At 42.7% G+C, this 21,718-nt stretch overlaps 1 protein-coding gene across 7 annotated transcripts in view; it reads left to right on the top strand.

Annotated features, from left to right (window-relative positions):
- Positions 1 to 18,890, top strand: part of LOC118384971 (phosphatidylinositol-binding clathrin assembly protein) — a 29,445-nt gene extending 10,555 nt beyond the window's left edge. For 3 of the 7 annotated variants that reach the window (XM_052520741.1, XM_052520740.1, XM_052520735.1), the window contains 13 exons: positions 1,073 to 1,179; positions 2,116 to 2,157; positions 3,973 to 4,058; positions 5,774 to 5,867; positions 6,132 to 6,259; positions 6,552 to 6,652; positions 7,767 to 7,904; positions 8,029 to 8,059; positions 10,833 to 10,971; positions 11,470 to 11,493; positions 11,592 to 11,648; positions 12,751 to 12,870; positions 15,804 to 18,890. In XM_052520741.1, coding sequence (XP_052376701.1) covers positions 1,073 to 1,179; positions 2,116 to 2,157; positions 3,973 to 4,058; positions 5,774 to 5,867; positions 6,132 to 6,259; positions 6,552 to 6,652; positions 7,767 to 7,904; positions 8,029 to 8,059; positions 10,833 to 10,971; positions 11,470 to 11,493; positions 11,592 to 11,648; positions 12,751 to 12,870; positions 15,804 to 15,836 — 1,100 coding nt within the window. In that variant the 3' untranslated portion in view covers positions 15,837 to 18,890. The other 4 variants (XM_052520737.1, XR_008139001.1, XM_052520739.1 and 1 more) reach the window with 4 other exon arrangements.
- Positions 18,891 to 21,718: the final 2,828 nt, after the last annotated feature.

The raw sequence follows: 21,718 nt of genomic DNA, 5'->3' as shown, positions 1-21,718 counted from the left end.
CTATGGTGTCACTAGGATGTCACTATGGTGTTACTAGGATGTTATTAGGGTGTTACTAGGGTGTTACTATGGTGTCACTAGGATGTCACTAGGATGTCACTAGGATGTCACTAGGATGTTACTAGGGTGTTACTAGGGTGTTACTATGGTGTTACTAGGTGTTACTAGGATGTCACTAGGATGTCACTAGGGTGTCACTAGGGTGTCACTAGGGTGTTACTAGGGTGTTACTATGGTGTCACTAGGATGTCACTAGGATGTTACTAGGGTGTTACTAGGGTGTTACTAGGGTGTTACTAGGGTGTTACTAGGGTGTTACTAGGGTGTTACTATGGTGTTACTAGGATGTTACTAGGATGTCACTATGGTGTCACTGGGATGTCACTGGGATGTCACTAGGATGTTACTAGGATGTCACTGGGATGTCACTAGGATGTTACTAGGATGTCACTGGGATGTCACTATGGTGTCACTGGGATGTCACTAGGATGTCACTAGGATGTTACTAGGATGTTACTGGGATGTTACTAGGATGTCACTGGGATGTTACTAGGATGTCACTAGGATGTCACTGGGATGTCACTAGGATGTCACTATGATGTTACTAGGATGTCACTATGGTGTTACTAGGATGTCACTATGGTGTTACTAGGATGTCACTGGGATGTTACTGGGATGTTACTAGGATGTCACTGGGATGTCACTGGGATGTCACTATGGTGTCACTATGGTGTCACTAGGATGTCACTATGGTGTTACTAGGATGTCACTGGGATGTTACTGGGATGTCACTAGGATGTCACTGGGATGTCACTAGGATGTCACTGGGATGTCACTGGGATGTCACTATGTTGTCACTAGGATGTCACTATGGTGTCACTAGGATGTCACTATGGTGTTACTAGGATGTCACTGGGATGTTACTGGGATGTTACTAGGATGTCACTGGGATGTCACTATGGTGTCACTAGGATGTTTGTAAATGTATCTAGAAAAGACCTAGCTAAAATCCTTTGTCCCTTTTTGTTTTCTTCTTTTCTTAGTTAACATATCCTCTTTTTTTATCCTAAAGAGAAATATTTTGACATGAAGAAGAACCAATGCAAAGACGCCCTGGAGATCTATAAGACGTTTCTGAACAGAATGACCAAGCTGTCAGAGTTTCTCAAAGTTGCAGAGGTAATGTTTCCCTGTTTGGTTTGTGTTGAGGAAAGGAAGGTTTCAGATAGATCCAGCAGGAAGGTAGGGCTCTTCTCCTCTCCGTCTCTCTGTCCCTCTGTTGCTGTGTGGTGGAGGCTCATGCTGAGGTCATGAATGCAGAGGTTAGCCTATTAGTGGGCATACAAATCTCACAGTGAAGGCCCCTCCATGTGCTGCCTGTTCTGATGCCTGCGTTGCATGTCTAAGGAAGAGGTTTTTTCTTACTCTTTCCTTCCCTTTCTCTCTTTTGCAATGATGAATGTCTGCTGTTATCCAAGTAAAGTACTACTTGCAATTCAGAAGGCCGATTTGCGAAGATAATTAGTATCTCTCTGTAGTTTTATCGTTTCTCCTGCATTCTTTTATTAAAAGGCGTTCTTGCTGTCTTTACTGATTTGGTGACTATTTGGAGGAAGGTTTGGGGTGATGGGGGTGGGCTTCTATCCAAATACGGGCTAACGTTGACTCTAAGGGCCCATTCATTTAGTCGTCTAACAATGTGTTTGTCATTTGTGTCCCTGCCTTTTTCGTTCAAAGTCAACATTAGTTGTGTGTTTGTTTTGGATGTTTCTCACCTTGCAGTCACATGAGTATTACAGCCCAATGTACCCGGCACACCTGTCAATGGCATTTCAATGTGTAAACATTCATTTCAAACCAGTCTTCAGATCCTGTGTGTGTGTGTAGTGTATGTACGTGTGGGCATGCCAATTCCCCTGTTGTCTTTTTATTGTTTTGTTTGTAGTCAGTGCATGGAGTAATGGATCCTTTGGTTTGATTCTTCTTTTTCCCTCCTCCGAACACCTACCCCCCTTTATTCCGTGGTTGTTTATGTGTTTGTTTATTTGTTTGTTTGTTTATTATGTTTGGTTTTTTGCCCTCCACCCCCCCCTTCCCTCCTTTTTTGTGACACAGCAAGTTGGAATTGATCAGGGTGACATCCCCGATCTCACACAGGTCAGTGGTACATTTCATCTCAATATCTCCCATGTGGCTCCATTCTGAACGCTCCCATTCCCTACTCACCCTACAGACTTCCACAAGCCCTTCCTCTCATTCTGATGAACCCCCCTCTCTCTCTGAGCTCTGGGGTACAGAGGGGGCTACTTTCAAAATGGGTTCCAAAATATGTGACCCTTTCTAATTTTGGAGATTGTGCAAAACATACATTTGAGTCATTTAGCAGATGCTCTTATCCAGAGTGATTTACAGTTAGTGCATTCATCTTAAGATAGCTAGTTGGGACAAACACATATCACAGGCATGGAAAGTACATTTTCCCTCAATAACATAGCTAACAGTAGAGTCAGAGCTAGAAGTAGGGGGGTCAAGTGCTGGTGATTATTTTTTTTTTTTTTGTTTCTCTACCTTGATTTTAGTATTTTTTTTCTAGTTGAATCACAAAATACATTTAGTTTGATTTTGAAATGACACTGAAAAGTCAGGCAAATTCAGCCTCTGTCCTAGCAGATATGGGCCTAGGGTGTCCGCCCATATAATCCTTTTGTACATCAAGGTTTGACATCCCTTCATGATTTCTCATACAGTTTACAGTGTTGCCTCAAAATGAACACTATTGTACATATTTTTCCTGAAAAGATATCCCATCAACATAGCTGTGGGGAGAGCAGCGAATGGTTTCTACCAAAGTGTCCGTAATGCCATCCTAAGCAGTGCATAACATCTGATGTGACGCTACAAACACTTGTTGAAGCTTTCTTCAATGACACTCATGTTTTCCCTCCACATTGAGAAAAATAATCATGAACAAATGTTTCTGTCAACTGTGATGTCATGTTTGCAGTGCTTATGAAGACCTTATGTGTCCCTGTTAAACTAAATAGTAACCCGTGTCTTTACTGAGCTGTAGATGGTTTTTTTCTTTACTTTAAACTTTTAGAATATTCTATCATTCTCTGAAGAAGGATATCCAGAATTTTAATTATTCACGTTTCCCCCAAATAATTATACAAGTAGCTGCATGAGTTAAGATTGTGTTCTGTAAGGAAAAGCAAGCCTCTGGTTGAAACATGGGTATGACATGTGCAAAATTAATTCGCTCATCCTTGGTTTATTAAACAATCCTCTTTTAAATCTTTATAAAATATGCTATTCATTTGCCAAATGTGTTTACCTCATTTTCATCAGATATTTGGCTTTTCTGTCAGTTAACTCGTTTGGCTCCCAAACCCTTTTTGAATTGGACACTAAGCTAATGACAAAATTGTAGCATCCACTAATATTATGTCTCCTCTAACCTGTAAAATACAATTTATTAAATTAATATTCATGAATGAATACTGATACTCAAATTAGCATATAAACAGAATCCATTGGTTAACTGGCCATTAATGGACTGTGATGTGTGTATGTGGGGGCATAGATGCATGGGCTAAGCTCTTTTCTGTATTCTGACCCCCTCAGGCCCATACACTGTAATGACCTCCCAGGCCTGTCTACTTGATTGCATGAGAGAGATGACTGATCTGTGCATGTCTGGCGTGAAGCCAAACCTAATTATACCAGATGTATTGATATGTAAAACTAGCTGCAAATATGGAGACTATGCTGAACAATGTGTTATTTGGCTCTGTGTGTGCGCGTGTGTCTGTGTGTGTGTGTCTGTGTGCTTGTGCGTGCAAAAATGTGTGCGCACCACACCTGTGAGTGAGTGTATGTGTGTGTGTGTGTGTGTGTTTTCCCAATTTTTCTACACAATGCTGTTCTCCCATTGGTAAAGTATTGTTACTTCACCCCCCCTTTCTCAATCAGGCCCCGAGCAGCCTCCTGGAAGCTCTGGAGCAGCATCTGGCCTCTCTGGAGGGGAGGAGAACCAAGGAGCTCTCCACAGACACCAGGTAACACTTTGAGTCTGAAGGAGGCATTTACACTAATGCTGGCACGTCAACATATTCATCAGTCACTGAAGCTGGCACGTCAACATATTCATCAGTCACTGAAGCTGGCTCGTCAACATATTTATCAGTCACTGAAGCTGGCACGTCAACATATTCATCAGTCACTGAAGCTGGCACGTCAACATATTCATCACTCACTGAAGCTGGCACGTCAACATATTCATCAGTCACTGAAGCTGGCACCTCAACATATTTATCAGTCACTGAAGCTGGCACGTCAACATATTTATCAGTCACTGAAGCTGGTACGTCAACATATTCATCAGTCACTGAAGCTGGTACGTCAACATATTCATCAGTCACTGAAGCTGGTACGTCAACATATTCATCAGTCACTGAAGCTGGCACGTCAACATATTCATCAGTCACTGAAGCTGGCACGTCAACATATTTATCAGTCACTGAAGCTGGTACGTCAACATATTCATCAGCCACTGAAGCTGGCACGTCAACATATTTATCAGTCACTGAAGCTGGTACGTCAACATATTCATCAGTCACTGAAGCTGGTACGTCAACATATTCATCAGTCACTGAAGCTGGTACGTCAACATATTCATCAGTCACTGAAGCTGGCACGTCAACATATTCATCAGTCACTGAAGCTGGCACGTCAACATATTTATCAGTCACTGAAGCTGGCACCTCAACATATTCATCAGTCACTGAAGCTGGCACGTCAACATATTCATCAGCCACTGAAGCTGGCACGTCAACATATTTATCAGTCACTGAAGCTGGCACGTCAACATATTTATCAGTCACTGAAGCTGGCACGTCAACATATTTATCAGTCACTGAAGCTGGCACGTCAACATATTCATCAGTCACTGAAGCTGGCACGTCAACATATTTATCAGTCACTGAAGCTGGCACGTCAACATATTCATCAGTCACTGAAGCTGGCACGTCAACATATTCATCAGCCACTGAAGCTGGCACGTCAACATATTTATCAGTCACTGAAGCTGGCACGTCAACATATTCATCAGTCACTGAAGCTGGCACGTCAACATATTCATCAGTCACTGAAGCTGGCACGTCAACATATTCATCAGTCACTGAAGCTGGCACGTCAACATATTCATCAGTCACTGAAGCTGGCACGTCAACATATTTATCAGTCACTGAAGCTGGCACGTCAACATATTTATCAGTCACTGAAGCTGGCACGTCAACATATTTATCAGTCACTGAAGCTGGCACGTCAACATATTTATCAGTCACTGAAGCTGGCACGTCAACATATTCATCAGTCACTGAAGCTGGCACGTCAACATATTCATCAGTCACTGAAGCTGGCACGTCAACATATTTATCAGTCACTGAAGCTGGCACGTCAACATATTCATCAGTCACTGAAGCTGGCACGTCAACATATTCATCAGTCACTGAAGCTGGCACGTCAACATATTCATCAGTCACTGAAGCTGGCACGTCAACATATTTATCAGTCACTGAAGCTGGCACATCAACATATTCATCAGTCACTGCTCCACCATTAGTTGTCTTGTCTTGACAATACAAATACAATACAGGCACACAGTCAGACACATTATTAGTGTTTTTCTGATCCCTGAGGTTAGTCCCAGAGTGCTATGTGTGACAGTTAGTGTGCGTGGTGGTCCCTGACAAGCGCTGTGTGGTCTCTCTAGAGCCAGCACCTTAACCAGTGCTGTATCGTCACTGTCCAGTACTGGAATCTCCCTCAGCCTCATGGAACAGAAGGAGGACCCGAACAGCATCCAGGTCAGACAGGGTCACTGCTACCACTGTAGAACAACTTTTTTGAATAACCCATTACAATGTAAATGCATTACTCTATGAACAACTTATATAAATGAGAATAAATTATAACGCTTATAATTGACATATTATAAACACTTGTTATACATTGTTCTTTCAGATAATGTACTCGTGTATATAGGCTAATTAGGAAACACATGTAAAACCCAGCCCTGTTGTACGTACTTTTGTCTCATGTGGATTCACTCCTGTGTGTCTGTCCCACAGGATGAGGGAGCCAAGGTGATTGACATGCAGACACCCACCATCTCTCCCAGTGCCCAGTCAGTGGGCAGTGCCAGCAGCGGGGCCACAGAACTCTTCTCCAACTCATCTGTTCTATCCGGTACAAATACGTAAGCAGACCCGCTGTCTGATAATTGTCGTGTTTCATTCAGTTTATTTGCTCTGTATAACTACTCTATGTATCTTATTAAAAATGGGAGCATGCTAAATCACTTTATAGTATATTAGTTGGGTTATTAGTGAATAGGAACCCCCCTCCCCTGAAGGGGTCTGCTCTGCTATCTTTTTTATCTCTGGTTATTAGTGAATCAGGAACCCCCCAACCCAACCATCCCCTGAAGGGGTCTGCTCTGCTATCTTTTTTTTATCTCTGCTGTCTGACTCTCTCCTCTGTCTCCCCAGCGTGCCAAACCTCACCAGCGACCTATTCAACGTCCAGCCCGCCTACAACCCAACCATCCAGACAACACACACTGTACCGTCTAACAGCAACGCTTGGGGAGGTGAGGCTCACAGACTACACATCCATACAGTACAAACACACACTGTACCGTCTAACAGCAACGCCTGGGGAGGTGAGGCCCACAGACTACACATCCATACAGTACAAACACACAATTCGTGCTGAGTCCCTCTCTCTCTGATCGCTGAGTCAACATGGCTTGTAGCTTTCTACTGGACAGCTGACAGGACTGAAATAGCCTTACAATATGATAGGATTGAAATAGCCTTACAATATGACAGGACTGAAATAGCCTTACAATATGACAGGACTGAAATAGCCTTACAATATGACAGGACTGAAATAGCCTTACAATATGACAGGATTGAAATAGCCTTACAATATGACAGGATTGAAATAGCCTTACAATATGACAGGATTGAAATAGCCTTACAATATGACAGGACTGAAATAGCCTTACAATATGACAGGACTGAAATAGCCTTACAATATGACAGGACTGAAATAGCTTTACAATATGACAGGACTGAAATAGCCTTACAATATGACAGGACTGAAATAGCTTTACAATATGACAGGACTGTAATAGCCTTACAATATGACAGGACTGAAATAGCCTTACAATATGACAGGACTGAAATAGCCTTACAATATGACAGGACTGAAATAGCCTTACAATATGCCTGAGGCTAGGGCTATTAACCTGTACCCTCTCTCTCTCTCTCTCTCTCTCTCTCTGTCTCTCTCTCTCTCTGTCTCTCTGTCTCTCTGTCTCTCTGTCTCTGTGTGTGTGTGTGTGACCTGACCCTCTCTCTGTGTGACCTGACCTGACTCTCTGACCCTCTCTCTCTGTGACCTGACTCTCTGACCCTCTCTCTGTGTGACCTGACTCTCTGACCCTCTCTCTGTGTGACCATTACTCTCTGACCCTCTCTCTGTGTGACCTGACTCTCTGACCCTCTCTCTGTGTGACCTGACTTAAATAGTTTCAAAGGGCTTTATTGTCATTGGAAACATGTTTACATTGCCAAAGCAAGTTAAATAGATAATAAACAAAAGGGAAATAAACAATCAAAAATGAACAGTAAACATTCACTCTTGGACTCTTTCCTCGTGAGAACAAACTATATCCCCCTGTATGTCTCTGTCCTCAGGTTTGGGGCTCCCAGGGGATCTTCTGAAGCCAGCTCAGCCGACACATGTCCACTCCCACAGCCCTGGGATCCCGCTGCACTCTGGGGGGAAGATGATACCCAGCCACCTGGACTCCTCTTTAGCCAACCTCGTTGGTAGTGAGTCTCTCTCGCTTTTACTTGTTGCTTCACATATTCTTTTATTTTTCAGTAGTAATTAAATGGTCATATGGTCTGTAATAACATCTGAACATGTAACACATCTTAATCGCTCATTTTCCAGACTTGCAGTTCGGAGAAATACCAGCCAAAAAGTGAGTGTCAATACTATTTGAAAAGGACCGATGTGCAAACAATCTACAGTATAATATTGGATCCAGTATAATACAGTATAGTATTGGATCCAGTATAGTATTGGATCCAGTGTAATACAGTATAGTATTGGATCCAGTATAGTATTGGATCCAGTATAATACAGTATAGTATACAGTATAATACAGTATTGGATCCAGTATAATACAGTATAGTATACAGTATAATACAGTATTGGATCCAGTATAATACAGTATAGTATACAGTATAATACAGTATTGGATCCAGTATAATACAGTATAGTATTGGATCCAGTATAATACAGTATAGTATACAGTATAATACAGTATTGGATCCAGTATAATACAGTATAGTATTGGATCCAGTATAGTATTGGATCCAGTATAATACAGTATAGTATTGGATCCAGTATAGTATTGGATCCAGTATAATACAGTATAGTATTGGATCCAGTATAGTATTGGATCCAGTATAATACCCTATAGTATTGGATCCAGTATAATACAGTATAGTATTGGATCCAGTATAATACAGTATAGTATTGGATCCAGTATAGTATTGGATCCAGTATAACCCTACTCTGTATAGTATTGGATCCAGTATAATACAGTATAGTATTGGATCCAGTATAGTATTGGATCCAGTATAATACAGTATAGTATTGGATCCAGTGTAATACAGTATAGTATACAGTATAATACAGTATTGGATCCAGTATAATACAGTGTAGTATTGGATCCAGTATAGTATTGGATCCAGTATAATACAGTATAGTATACAGTATAATACAGTATTGGATCCAGTATAATACAGTATAGTATACAGTATAATACAGTATTGGATCCAGTATAATACAGTATAGTATACAGTATAATACAGTATTGGATCCAGTATAATACAGTATAGTATTGGATCCAGTATAATACAGTATAGTATACAGTATAATACAGTATTGGATCCAGTATAATACAGTATAGTATTGGATCCAGTATAGTATTGGATCCAGTATAATACAGTATAGTATTGGATCCAGTATAGTATTGGATCCAGTATAATACAGTATAGTATTGGATCCAGTATAATACAGTATAGTATTGGATCCAGTATAATACAGTATAGTATTGGATCCAGTATAGTATTGGATCCAGTATAATACAGTATAGTATTGGATCCAGTATAATACAGTATAGTATTGGATCCAGTATAGTATTGGATCCAGTATAATACAGTATAGTATTGGATCCAGTGTAATACAGTATAGTATACAGTATAATACAGTATTGGATCCAGTATAATACAGTGTAGTATTGGATCCAGTATAGTATTGGATCCAGTATAATACAGTATAGTATACAGTATAATACAGTATTGGATCCAGTATAATACAGTATAGTATACAGTATAATACAGTATTGGATCCAGTATAATACAGTATAGTATACAGTATAATACAGTATTGGATCCAGTATAATACAGTATAGTATACAGTATAATACAGTATTGGATCCAGTATAATACAGTATAGTATTGGATCCAGTATAATACAGTATAGTATTGGATCCAGTATAATACAGTATTGGATCCAGTATAATACAGTATTGGATCCAGTATAATACAGTATAGTATTGGATCCAGTATAACACAGTATAGTATTGGATCCAGTATAATACAGTAAAGGATACAGTATAGGATCCAGTATAATACAGTATAGTATTGGATCCAGTATAACACAGTATAGTATTGGATCCAGTATAATACAGTATTGGATCCAGTATAATACACTATAGTATTGGATCCAGTATAATACAGTATAGGATCCAGTATAATACAGTATAGGATACAGTATCATACAGTATAGGATACAGTATAGGATCCAGTATAATACAGCATTGGATCCAGTATAATACACTATAGTATTGGATCCAGTATAATACACTATAGTATTGGATCCAGTATAATACAGTATAGGATCCAGTATAATACAGTATTGGATCCAGTATAATACAGTATTGGATCCAGTATAATACAGTATAGGATCCAGTATAATACAGTATTGGATCCAGTATAATACAGTATTGGATCCAGTATAATACAGTATAGGATACAGTATAGTATTGGATCCAGTATAATACAGTATAGTATTGGATCCAGTATAATACAGTATAGGATCCAGTATAATATAGTATAGGATCCAGTATAATACAGTATTGGATCCAGTATAATACAGTATTGGATCCAGTATAATACAGTATAGGATACAGTATAGTATTGGATCCAGTATAATACACTATAGTATTGGATCCAGTATAATACAGTATTGGATCCAGTATAATACAGTATTGGATCCAGTATAATACAGTATAGGATACAGTATAGTATTGGATCCAGTATAATACACTATAGTATTGGATCCAGTATAATACAGTATTGGATCCAGTATAATACAGTATTGGATCCAGTATAATACAGTATTGGATCCAGTATAATACAGTATAGGATACAGTATAGTATTGGATCCAGTATAATACAGTATAGTATTGGATCCAGTATAATACAGTATAGGATCCAGTATAATATAGTATAGGATCCAGTATAATACAGTATAGTATTGGATCCAGTATAATACAGTATAGGATCCAGTATAATACAGTATAGGATACAGTATAGGATACAGTATCATACAGTATTGTATTGGATCCAGTATAATACAGTATTGGTCCAGTATGATCTGATACATAACCCCCACCCCCTCAGGCCAGAGCTCCAGTGGACCCACCTGGTAGAGAAGAGGCCCACAGGGGGGACTCACTGGCAGGCCAAAACCACCTGCACCACCCCCAACTGGAGCCACCACACACTCATGGCTCCTCAAGCTATGCCCATACCACAGCTGGTGAGTGATAGTATGTAATATATGCCATTTATCAGACGCTTTTATACAAAGCGACATTAATCATACTGTATGTCCATACATTTCCATATGGGTGGCCCCAGCGGGAATCGAACACGGGTTCCTGGCGTTGAAAGAGTATCCTGCTTACTCTCACCAAATATAATGTTTTAAGGACAAGCCAGCAATGCAAAAGGTGGCTTTGATATTAGATGTACTCTTTCCTTATAAAATCTAACAGCACGCATTACACACTGGGATTCTGCTGCAAATCTCATCTTTCAAAATGGAAGTGGTTATTGCAGCTCCTCTCGGGCGCTGGCAATTCTCATTTTCCCTCTGCATATTTGAATAAGTTTGCACTCTAATTATCTCTCTCCTCTTTTCATTTCATTTTTTCATCCATCTTCTCTTTACATTTTCCACTCAATTATCCACCACCATCCATTCCCATCTACATGTCCTGCTATTTCTCCTCCTCTTCTTACCCTCATGCTGCAGAATGGAATGATCTATACTGGCTATGTAAGTACATGAATATCTGTAGAGGGAGTACCTGTAGTGCATTCCTCAGTCTGTTCTTCTAGTCTTGCATTGTTCCACTTGACCCTTTCTTTCCATAGGCTCCAGCACCAGTCGCTTTTCCCATGACGACACAGCAACTGCCTGTTTATGGAATGGTAAGGAATGATCTGCACCATGGTACAGTACTCAGGCCTAACAATAAGGAATGATCTGCACCATGGTACAGTACCCAGGCCTAACAATAAGGAATGATCTGCACCATGGTACAGTACCCAGGCCTAACAATAAGGAATGATCTACACCATGGTACAGTACTCAGGCCTAACAATAAGGAATGATCTGCACCATGGTACAGTACCCAGGCCTAACAATAAGGAATGATCTACACCATGGTACAGTACCCAGGCCTAACAATAAGGAATGATCTGCACCATGGTACAGTACCCAGGCCTAATAATAAGGAATGATCTACACCATGGTACAGTACCCAGGCCTAACAATAAGGAATGATCTGCACCATGGTACAGTACCCAGGCCTAACAATAAGGAATGATCTACACCATGGTACAGTACCCAGGCCTAACAATAAGGAATGATCTGCACCATGGTACAGTACCCAGGCCTAACAATAAGGAATGATCTGCACCATGGTACAGTACCCAGGCCTAACAATAAGGAATGATCTGCACCATGGTACAGTACCCAGGCCTAATAATAAGGAATGATCTGCACCATGGTACAGTACCCAGGCCTAACAATAAGGAATGATCTGCACCATGGTACAGTACCCAGGCCTAACAATAAGGAATGATCTGCACCATGGTACAATACCCAGGCCTAACAATAAGGAATGATCTGCACCATGGTACAGTACCCAGGCCTAACAATAAGGAATGATCTGCACCATGGTACAGTACCCAGGCCTAACAATAAGGAATGATCTGCACCAAGGTACAGTACCCAGGCCTAACAATAAGGAATGATCTGCACTATAATACAGTACCCAGGCCTAACAATAAGGAATGATCTGCACCATGGTACAGTACCCAGGCCTAACAATAAGGAATGATCTGCACCATGGTACAATACCCAGGCCTAACAATAAGGAATGATCTGCACCATGGTACAGTACCCAGGCCTAACAATAAGGAATGATCTACACCATGGTACAGTACCCAGGCCTAACAATAAAGGGGAATCTGCACACAAAGACCACTGATCCTCAGGTGACATTTTGTCCTCCTCCCCCCGTTGTAGATGCCTCCTCATCAGATGGGGCAGATGGGTGGAGTCCCTATGATGGCACCACAGTCTATGATGTACAACCAGCCTGTCCTGCGACACACCAATCCATTTGCCCCCATGCCAGGAGCCCAGGTAATCCCCACTGTCCTCTCTTTACTGTCCTCTCTACACTGTCCTCTCTTTACTGTCCTCTCTACACTGTCCTCTCTTTACTGTCTACTTCTTGCTGTCTCCTCTCCTCACTGTCCTCTCCTCACTGTCCTCTCTCCACTCCTCACTGTCCTCTCTCCACTCCTCACTGTCCTGTCATCACTGTCCTCTCTCCTCTCCTCACTGTCCTCTCTCCTCTCCTCACTGTCCTCTCTCCACTCCTCACTGTCCTCTCTCCTCTCCTCACTGTCCTCTCTCCTGTCCTCTCTCCACTCCTCACTGTCCTCTCATCACTGTCCTCTCTCCTCTCCTTACTGTCCTCTCTCCTCTCCTCACTGTCCTCTCTCCACTCCTCACTGTCCTCTCTCCTCTCCTCACTGTCCTCTCTCCCCTCTCCTCACTGTCCTCTCCTCTCCTCACTGTCCTCTCTCCATGGTCACTGTCCTCTCTCCTCTCCTCACTGTCCTCTCTCCTCTCCTCTCTCCTCTCCTCACTGTCCTCTCTCCTCTCCTCACTGTCCTCTCTCCTCTCCTCACTGTCCTCTCTCCTCTCCTCACTGTCCTCTCTCCTCTCCTCACTGTCCTCTCTCCTCTCCTCACTGTCCTCTCTCCACTCCTCACTGTCCTCTCTCACTGTCCTCTCTCCTCTCCTCACTGTCCTCTCTCCTCTCCTCACTGTCCTCTCTCCACTCCTCACTGTCCTCTCTCCTCACTGTCCTCTCTCCTCACTGTCCTCTCTCCTCTCCTCACTGTCCTCTCTCCTCTCCTCACTGTCCTCTCTCCTCTCCTCACTGTCCTCTCTTCTCTCCTCACTGTCCTCTCTCCACTCCTCACTGTCTTCTCATCACTGTCCTCTCTCATCTCCTCACTGTCCTCTCTCCTCACTGTCCAATCCTCACTGTCCTCTCTCCTCTCCTCACTGTCCTCTCTCCTCTCCTCACTGTCCTCTCTCCTCTCTCCTCACTGTCCAATCCTCACTGTCCTCTCTCATCTCCTCACTGTCCTCTCTCCTCTCTCCTCACTGTCCAATCCTCACTGTCCTCTCTCCACTTCTCACTGTCCTCTCTCCACTCCTCACTGTCCAATCCTCACTGTCCTCTCTCCTCTCTCCTCACTGTCCAATCCTCACTGTCCTCTCTCCAATCCTCACTGTCCTCTCTCCTCACTGTCCAATCCCCACTGTCCTCTCTCCTCTCCTCACTGTCCTCTCTCCTCTCCTCACTGTCCTCTCTCCACTCCTCACTGTCCTCTCTCCACTCCTCACTGTCCTCTCTCCTCACTGTCCTCACTGTCCTCTCTCCACTCCTCACTGTCCTCTCTCCACTCCTCACTGTCCTCTCTCCTCTCTCCACTGTCCTCTCTCCACTCCTCACTGTCCTCTCTCCACTCCTCACTGTCCTCTCTCCACTCCTCACTGTCCTCTCTCCACTCCTCACTGTCCTCTCTCCACTCCCCACTGTCCTCTCTCCACTCCCCACTGTCCTCTCTCCACTCCCACTGTCCTCTCTCCACTACCCACTGTCCTCTCTCCACTCCTCACTGTCCTCTCTCCACTCCTCACTGTCCTCTCTCCACTCCTCACTGTCCTCACTGTCCTCTCTCCACTCCTCACTGTCCTCTCTTCTCTCCTCACTGTCCTCTCTCCACTGTCCTCTCTCCACTCCTCCTCACTGTCCTCTCTCCACTCCTCACTGTCCTCTCTCCACTCCTCACTGTCCTCTCTCCTCTCCCCACTGTCCTCTCTCCTCACTGTCCTCACTCCTCACTGTCCTCTCTCCACTCCTCACTGTCCTCTCTCCACTCCTCACTGTCCTCTCCTCACTGTCCTCTCCCCTCTCTCCTCACTGTCCTCTCTCCACTCCTCACTGTCCTCTCTCCACTCCTCACTGTCCTCTCTCCACTCCTCACTGTCCTCTCTCCACTCCTCACTGTCCTCTCCTCACTGTCCTCTCCCCTCCTCACTGTCCTCTCTCCACTCCTCACTGTCCTCTCTCCACTCCTCACTGTCCTCTCCTCACTGTCCTCTCTCCTCTCCTCACTGTCCTCTCTCCACTCCTCACTGTCCTCTCTCCACTCCTCACTGTCCTCTCTCCACTCCTCACTGTCCTCTCTCCCACTCCTCACTGTCCTCTCTCCACTCCTCACTGTCCTCTCTCCCTCTCCTCACTGTCCTCTCTCCTCACTGTCCTCTCTCCTCACTGTCCTCTCTCCACTCCTCACTGTCCTCTCCACTCCTCACTGTCCTCTCCTCACTGTCCTCTCTCCACTCCTCACTGTCCTCTCTCCACTCCTCACTGTCCTCTCTCCACTCCTCACTGTCCTCTCTCCACTCCTCACTGTCCTCTCTCCTCACTGTCCTCTCTCCACTCCTCACTGTCCTCTCTCCACTCCTCACTGTCCTCTCTCCACTCCTCACTGTCCTCTCCTCGCTGTCCTCTCCTCACTGTCCTCTCTCCACTCCTCACTGTCCTCTCTCCTCACTGTCCTCTCTCCTCACTGTCCTCTCTCCTCTCCTCACTGTCCTCTCTCCTCTCCTCACTGTCCTCTCTCCTCTCCTCACTGTCCTCTCTCCACTCCTCACTGTCCTCTCTCCACTGTCCTCTCTCCACTGTCCTCTCCCCACTGTCCTCTCTCCTCACTGTCCTCTCCCTAACTACTTCTGTTATGTGAATCATGATTCGAGGCATCAGCTAAGAGGCCTCAAGTTAATCATCATAATCATACTTCTAATCCTGTCTCTGCTCCTTTTAGAATGTATCACTTACTGTTTAATACTTCATTTGTCAATGCCAATTAGTGTTGGTTTGCCAGTAGGTTCTGGAATAATGTAAGATCTTGTTACTATATTCACTTTTTGTAGTGTTACCGTACTGTTTTGTTTCTTACACTGAATTATCTGTTATTAAACCGTAACAGGCTTATTTTCCTATGCAGATGCACTTCATGTAGGACCGGGATTATTTTACCATGGCAGCAAAGCAGAGAGACAAAACAAACCAATCCAGAACCAAATACAATGCAAGATAGAGGAGCAGAAGATCGGGGTGGAGACAGACTGGAGATGTGTTGGTGTCCGTGCTCTTTCAGCGGCCTCTGTGGAATAGAACCTCTGTCACATTGTGTATCATGACTGATAGTCCCATCCAAGTCTTTTGAAAAGTCACAGCTCACATTCATTCTGTATTTAATTTGATCATTTGAATGGGTAATGTTCTGTCAGTTGAACCCCTGGTATGATGACTGCTGTATTCCAGTTTGGAGCTTGGCCATTTGTAGTGAATTCCAGACAACTGCCAGCCCCTATCCACCGGTGTCTATCTCTTTCTCTAAGAGTTTGCACACACTTTAATCAATGTCTACATGCGCATTGTCCACTTAGCATCTCATACAAACCACTACAGTACCGCTACGTCTTTCCTCTCCAACTTCCTGTCAGAGTTGCTGTTGCCATCGTTGTAACATGGATAAGTGTGTCCTTTTTTTGTGTGTATTTAAATCAATGTACACCACCATCAGTATTCATTCCATTTTGTTGTTAACTGCAGATTCCACAGCCAGTTGTAGCAAGACCTTGGATAAATGGCTTGGAGACACATGTTGTGTGTATGTACTGTGTATCTATCTGAGGGTTAGGTAGCACTCAGACATCTAAATGTACAAAGGCTATTGTGTATTGTTTTCATGGGTTCCTGTGAAAGCTGTGGTCTGCATGGCATTGACTGGCCACTGCTGGTTCACATGTCTACATACATCCACAAACTGAAAGTATTACTCCTATGAAAGCAATGAAGAAGCCCCACTCATCATTCCATATGTAACGTCATAACACATTCTGCCTCTGCTGTCCCGTCCATTGTTCGCTCTGCTTGAGGTTGTTTTATATGATCCATGTTTCTTGAGCTGCTACAACAGATTCTGCTCTTTGAAACTGGTTGCGTTTTATAGATAGATGTGCTGTTCTTGTAATGGTCCTACCAGTCTTGCCCTGTCTGTGAGTAAACGTTGGGAGAGTGCGTTCTTTGTTTTTCTTCTCCAGCTAACTGTACTGCTCCAGGTTGAGGCCTACTGAGTGGTTGTGTTTCTGAGTGGCAGTTATTGTAGTGTAGCTCCTCACCAACCACTGGGGAATGTTGTTGAGGAGCTCTTTCTGAGACTGCGTCCTGAGACAGTGAAACTGACACTCGCTCTAGTGAATCAGCAACTATCTGACATACCGTTGCTAACTCCAGCCCCAGAGAGAGCCTAGCCTGTCCGGATCTTTAGCTGAAGGCAGGGGACAAGTGAGGAGGAAGTACAGGGATCTGTAAATGTGATCAAGGGTCATGTCCGTCAAACTCCCAAAAGAACTAACGGTGACAGACAGCATATATAGCACAAACCTTGGAGGGGTGAGCGTTCTACTGCACAAAACTAAAACCCTTGCTGGGATGTACAGTCGAAGGGGCTGGGGAAAGCTTTGTTTTCTATTGATTGTGTTTCTCTATGTCCATGCCTTCCCCGTGAGTTAAACAGGGTAGTGATCCTCCACGAGGCCTCCCAGCTCCTGGGTCCTCCGAGGTCAATGAGGTCACTGAAGTCATCTAGGCAATCCGGTAGCGTGTATTCAGCAATGAGTAGTCAAGTGTCGTAACGTGTCTCAATACATGTTCGTCGTCTGTTAGATTGCTATTAGAGCCTCTCATTCTGCTAATCATTGGCCTGTCGGACTACTGCATTCTGATCTGTGACCAGCCCACATTGTGTAGATGTTATTAGAAACGTTGTAGTTCAGTCTCAATGTCCTCTGTGTCAGTTAAATGGTTTCATGCAAGTTTGTGCAGTCCCATAGACCAATTCTGACCGTTCTGCTGTCCTCTGTATATAACCTCACGTGTTTTTGATGTGTTCTCTGTAAGTGATGGCCCATGGAGATGCCATGGGTTGTTATAGCTGTGTCTGTGGTGGGGTTATTGTGTTTGGAGATGTGATGGGCTGTTCGTCTGTAATGTTTGTCTACATCTTGATGAGGGATGGGGGTTGGGTTCAACAGTATCACAACTTGTCTACCAAGAGTGTCTTCATTGTGGCAGTGGACACTGTCCTCTCAGTCCGTACAGGAACATTTTGCACCAAAGTCATCAAGCGCAGCTTTTCTCAAGGTCACATTGCTGATATCCAATTTGAAGGAATTTGATTTCAGAGACACAAGTCTTTATGCATGATTAGTGTTGTCTTTTTATTGACTTGTGTGCCCGGTAAAAAGCATGATCATGTGTGAAATTGCACTTACCGTGTGTTTGCAAAACAATATTTTTACTTACCTCTTTACAGAAGCATCCATTGGAATTCATAAATGTTTGTCCCACCAGATATCCAGACGTCTGTGTTGCATTCGGAAGCGCTATCAAATCCGTTGTGAGACCATTCGTTTGTGAAACAACATGAATGTGAATGACATGCATCACCTATAGCTAGCCAGACATTAGTCTGCAAAACCCCTCTTTATTAAAGCGTTGCTATTTGCAATACATTTGTTGAATGCTTGCTCTTTTTTGAGTACTCTGACAACATTTTTGGACATATCTAAGGATGTCTTGTCCCCTTGTCATTGGACCACATCATTCTTTGCCAATAAGCTTCCTTTGTGTTTGCAGTGGAAAATCTCACTCTCATATCTTTTGGCTACTGAAAGATGTCAACAACATGCGTTTTCACTTTTTTGCCTGACGTTCTCTGGTTATATATAATATATGCATATTTCACAATGTGAGAACAGTATTACCTACTGTATACCATACTGTCTGTCTGGAAACTGTCTGTTTTCCTGTGATGAAAGCATTGTCCAGGATGTCCTGTTTGAGGAGTGAGGGCCCATACCTTTTGATTTTGTACATCAAATGGATTGATAATACATAATACACTGTATTGTCAATGATAAGTTACATTGTTATAAACAATTGGTTCTTATTTTAAATGCAGAGGTTGTTGTTTTTGGAATAAAATAGAATAAAATGTCATATTTTGCTCAGGTTTTATGTAGTTCTTCTTGCCCATTGTAGCTGCTACACCTTGTAACTCACAACAACCGTGTACACGATTGTCACTAATCTCTATCAATTTCAAAGATCCATACAGTACCTGTCACAAATGTATAATTAATAACTAATTTCACTACCACTAGTATTGCAAAAATCGCTCACTATGACATAGAATCACAGTTTACCATCTATTTAACAAATATCTACCTGCTGTGAACAACAAGCCTGGAAACCTAGCTATATGTATTACAGCAATGTTTGCCAAGTCCTCCAGTACCCTCAACAGAACACATTTTGTTGTTGCCCGGGACAAACCACGTTCAACTCATTTAGGGCTTGTTGATTAGTTGACAAGTTGAATCAGGTGTGCTTGTCCAGGGTTACAATAAAAATGAGGACTGTTGGGGTTGCCTAAGGACTGGAATTTTGAAACAGTGCATTACATAACAATCTGCCATATCAAAGGAAGTTGGTATTCAAAATAGTGTTATCTTGTGATGTGTTCTCCCTCATAGGGAGTGTCTCCCTGTCTATGTCAGTCACAGTCTTCCTGGGGTATGTAATATACCTAAATAAATGAACCTCCATGAGGAACAGGTCAGATAACTAATGAAATACCACTTTCTCAGGTTCTGATCCCTACTATAGTATGTGTCGCTGAAAGCTCATTGGAGGACACAGGCACCGCTGGGAAGGACGTCCTGGATGTAGGTGCCCACCAGAGGAGGAGCTATAGGAAGACCGGCTCATTGTAATGGCTGGAATGGCATCAATGGAATGGAGTCGAACGTGGTTTCCATATATATAATGTTTGATACCCTTCCATTCATACCGTTCCAGCCATTAAATGAGCCCGTCCTCCTTTAACCTGTCTCCTCACCTTCACCTACATTGATTGAAATGAATTTAACAAGTGACATCAATAAGGGATCATAGCTTTCACCTGGATTCACCTGGTCAGTCTACGTCATGGAAAGAGGTCCACAGACGATGCAATCGCCATCACACTGCACACTGCCCTATCCCATCTGGACAAGATGAATACCTATGTGAGAATGCTGTTCATTGACTACAGCTCAGCATTCAACACCATAGTGCCCTCCAAACTCATCAGATTGAGACTATATATTGCATCTTAGCCGCTCTGTCACTGCTCATCCATATATTTCATATTTATTTATTCTCATTCCATTCCTTTACTAGATTGTGTGTATTAGGTTTTGTTGTGGAATTTGTTAGATATTGGGTTTTGTTGCGGAATGATTAGATATTAGGTTTTGTTGTGGAATTTGTTAGATATTAGGTTTTGTTGCGGAATTTGTTAGATATTAGGTTTTGTTGTGGATTTATTAGATATTAGGTTTTGTTGTGGAATATGTTAGATATTAGATTTTGCTGTGGAATTGTTAGAAATTACCTGTTAGATACTGCTGCACTGTTGGAACTAGAAACATAACATCTGCTAACCATGTGTAAGTGACCAATAAAATTTTATTTGAAAGAGCAGGTATTCTCAATGTTTTGTATACCCAGTGTATAATATACAGTACCAGTCAAAAGTTTGGACACCTACTCATTCAAGGTTTTTTCTTTATTGTAGAATAATAGTGAACTATAAAATAACACATATGGAATCATGTAGTAAGCAAAAAAGTGTTAAACACATCAAAATAGATTTTAGATTCTTCAAAGTAGCCACCCTTTGCCTTGAAAGCTTTGCACACTCCCTGCATTCTCTCAACCAGCTTCACCTGGAATGCTTTTCCAACAGTCTTGAAGGAGTTCCCACACATGCTGAGCACTTCTTGGATGTTTTTCCTTCACTCTGCAGTCCGACTCCTTCCAAACCATCTCAATTGTGTTGAGATCGGGTGATTGTGGAGGCCAGGTCATCCGATGCAGCAGTACATCACTCTCCTTCTTGGTCAAATAGCCCTTACACAGCCTGGAGATGTGTTGGGTCATTTTCCTTTTGAAAAACAAATGAAAGTCCCACTAAGCGCAAACCAAATGGTATGGCATATTGCTGTAGAACGCTGTGGTTGCCATGCTGGTTAAGTGTGCCTTGAATTCTAAATAAATCACAGACAGTGTCACCAGCAAAGCACCCCCACACCACCTCCTCCATGCTTCATGGAGGGAACCACACTTGCTGAGATCATCCGTTCACCTACTCTGCGTCTCACAAAAAAAGTCACATTTGGTCTTATCAGACCAAAGGACAGATTTACACCAGTCTAATGTCCATTGCTCGTGTTTCTTGGCCCAAGCAAGTCTCTTCTTATTATTGGCGTCCTTTAGTAGTGGTTTCTTTGCAGCAATTTGACCACGAAGGCCTGATTCATGCAGTCTCCTTTGAACAGTTGATGTTGAGATGTGTCTGTTACTTGAACTCTGTGAAGCATTTATTTGGGCTGTAATTTCTGAGGCTGGTAATTCAAATGAATTTATCCGCTGCACTCAAAGTTCTTGAGATTTTCCGCATTGACTTACCTTCATGTCTTAAAGTAATGATGGACTGTCATTTCGCTTTGCTTATTTGAGCTGTTCTTGCCATAATATGGACTTGGTCTTTCACCAAATAGGGCTACTGTATCTTCTGTATACCACCCATACCTTGTCACAACATGACTAATTGGCTCAAACGCATTTAGGAAATAAATTCCACAAATTAACTTTTAACATGGCACACCTGTTAATTGAAATGCAATAAAATATATTTTCATTTGTTTAACACTTTTTTGGTTACCACATGATTCCATATGTGTTATTTCATAGTTTTGATGTCTTCACTATTATTATACAATGCAGAAC

This window comes from Oncorhynchus keta, chromosome 6 (genome assembly GCF_023373465.1).
Source record: "Oncorhynchus keta strain PuntledgeMale-10-30-2019 chromosome 6, Oket_V2, whole genome shotgun sequence".
NCBI lineage: Eukaryota > Metazoa > Chordata > Actinopteri > Salmoniformes > Salmonidae > Oncorhynchus > Oncorhynchus keta.
The sequence above is the reverse complement of the archived record's forward strand: the minus strand, read 5'-3'. Positions and strand labels throughout refer to the sequence as shown.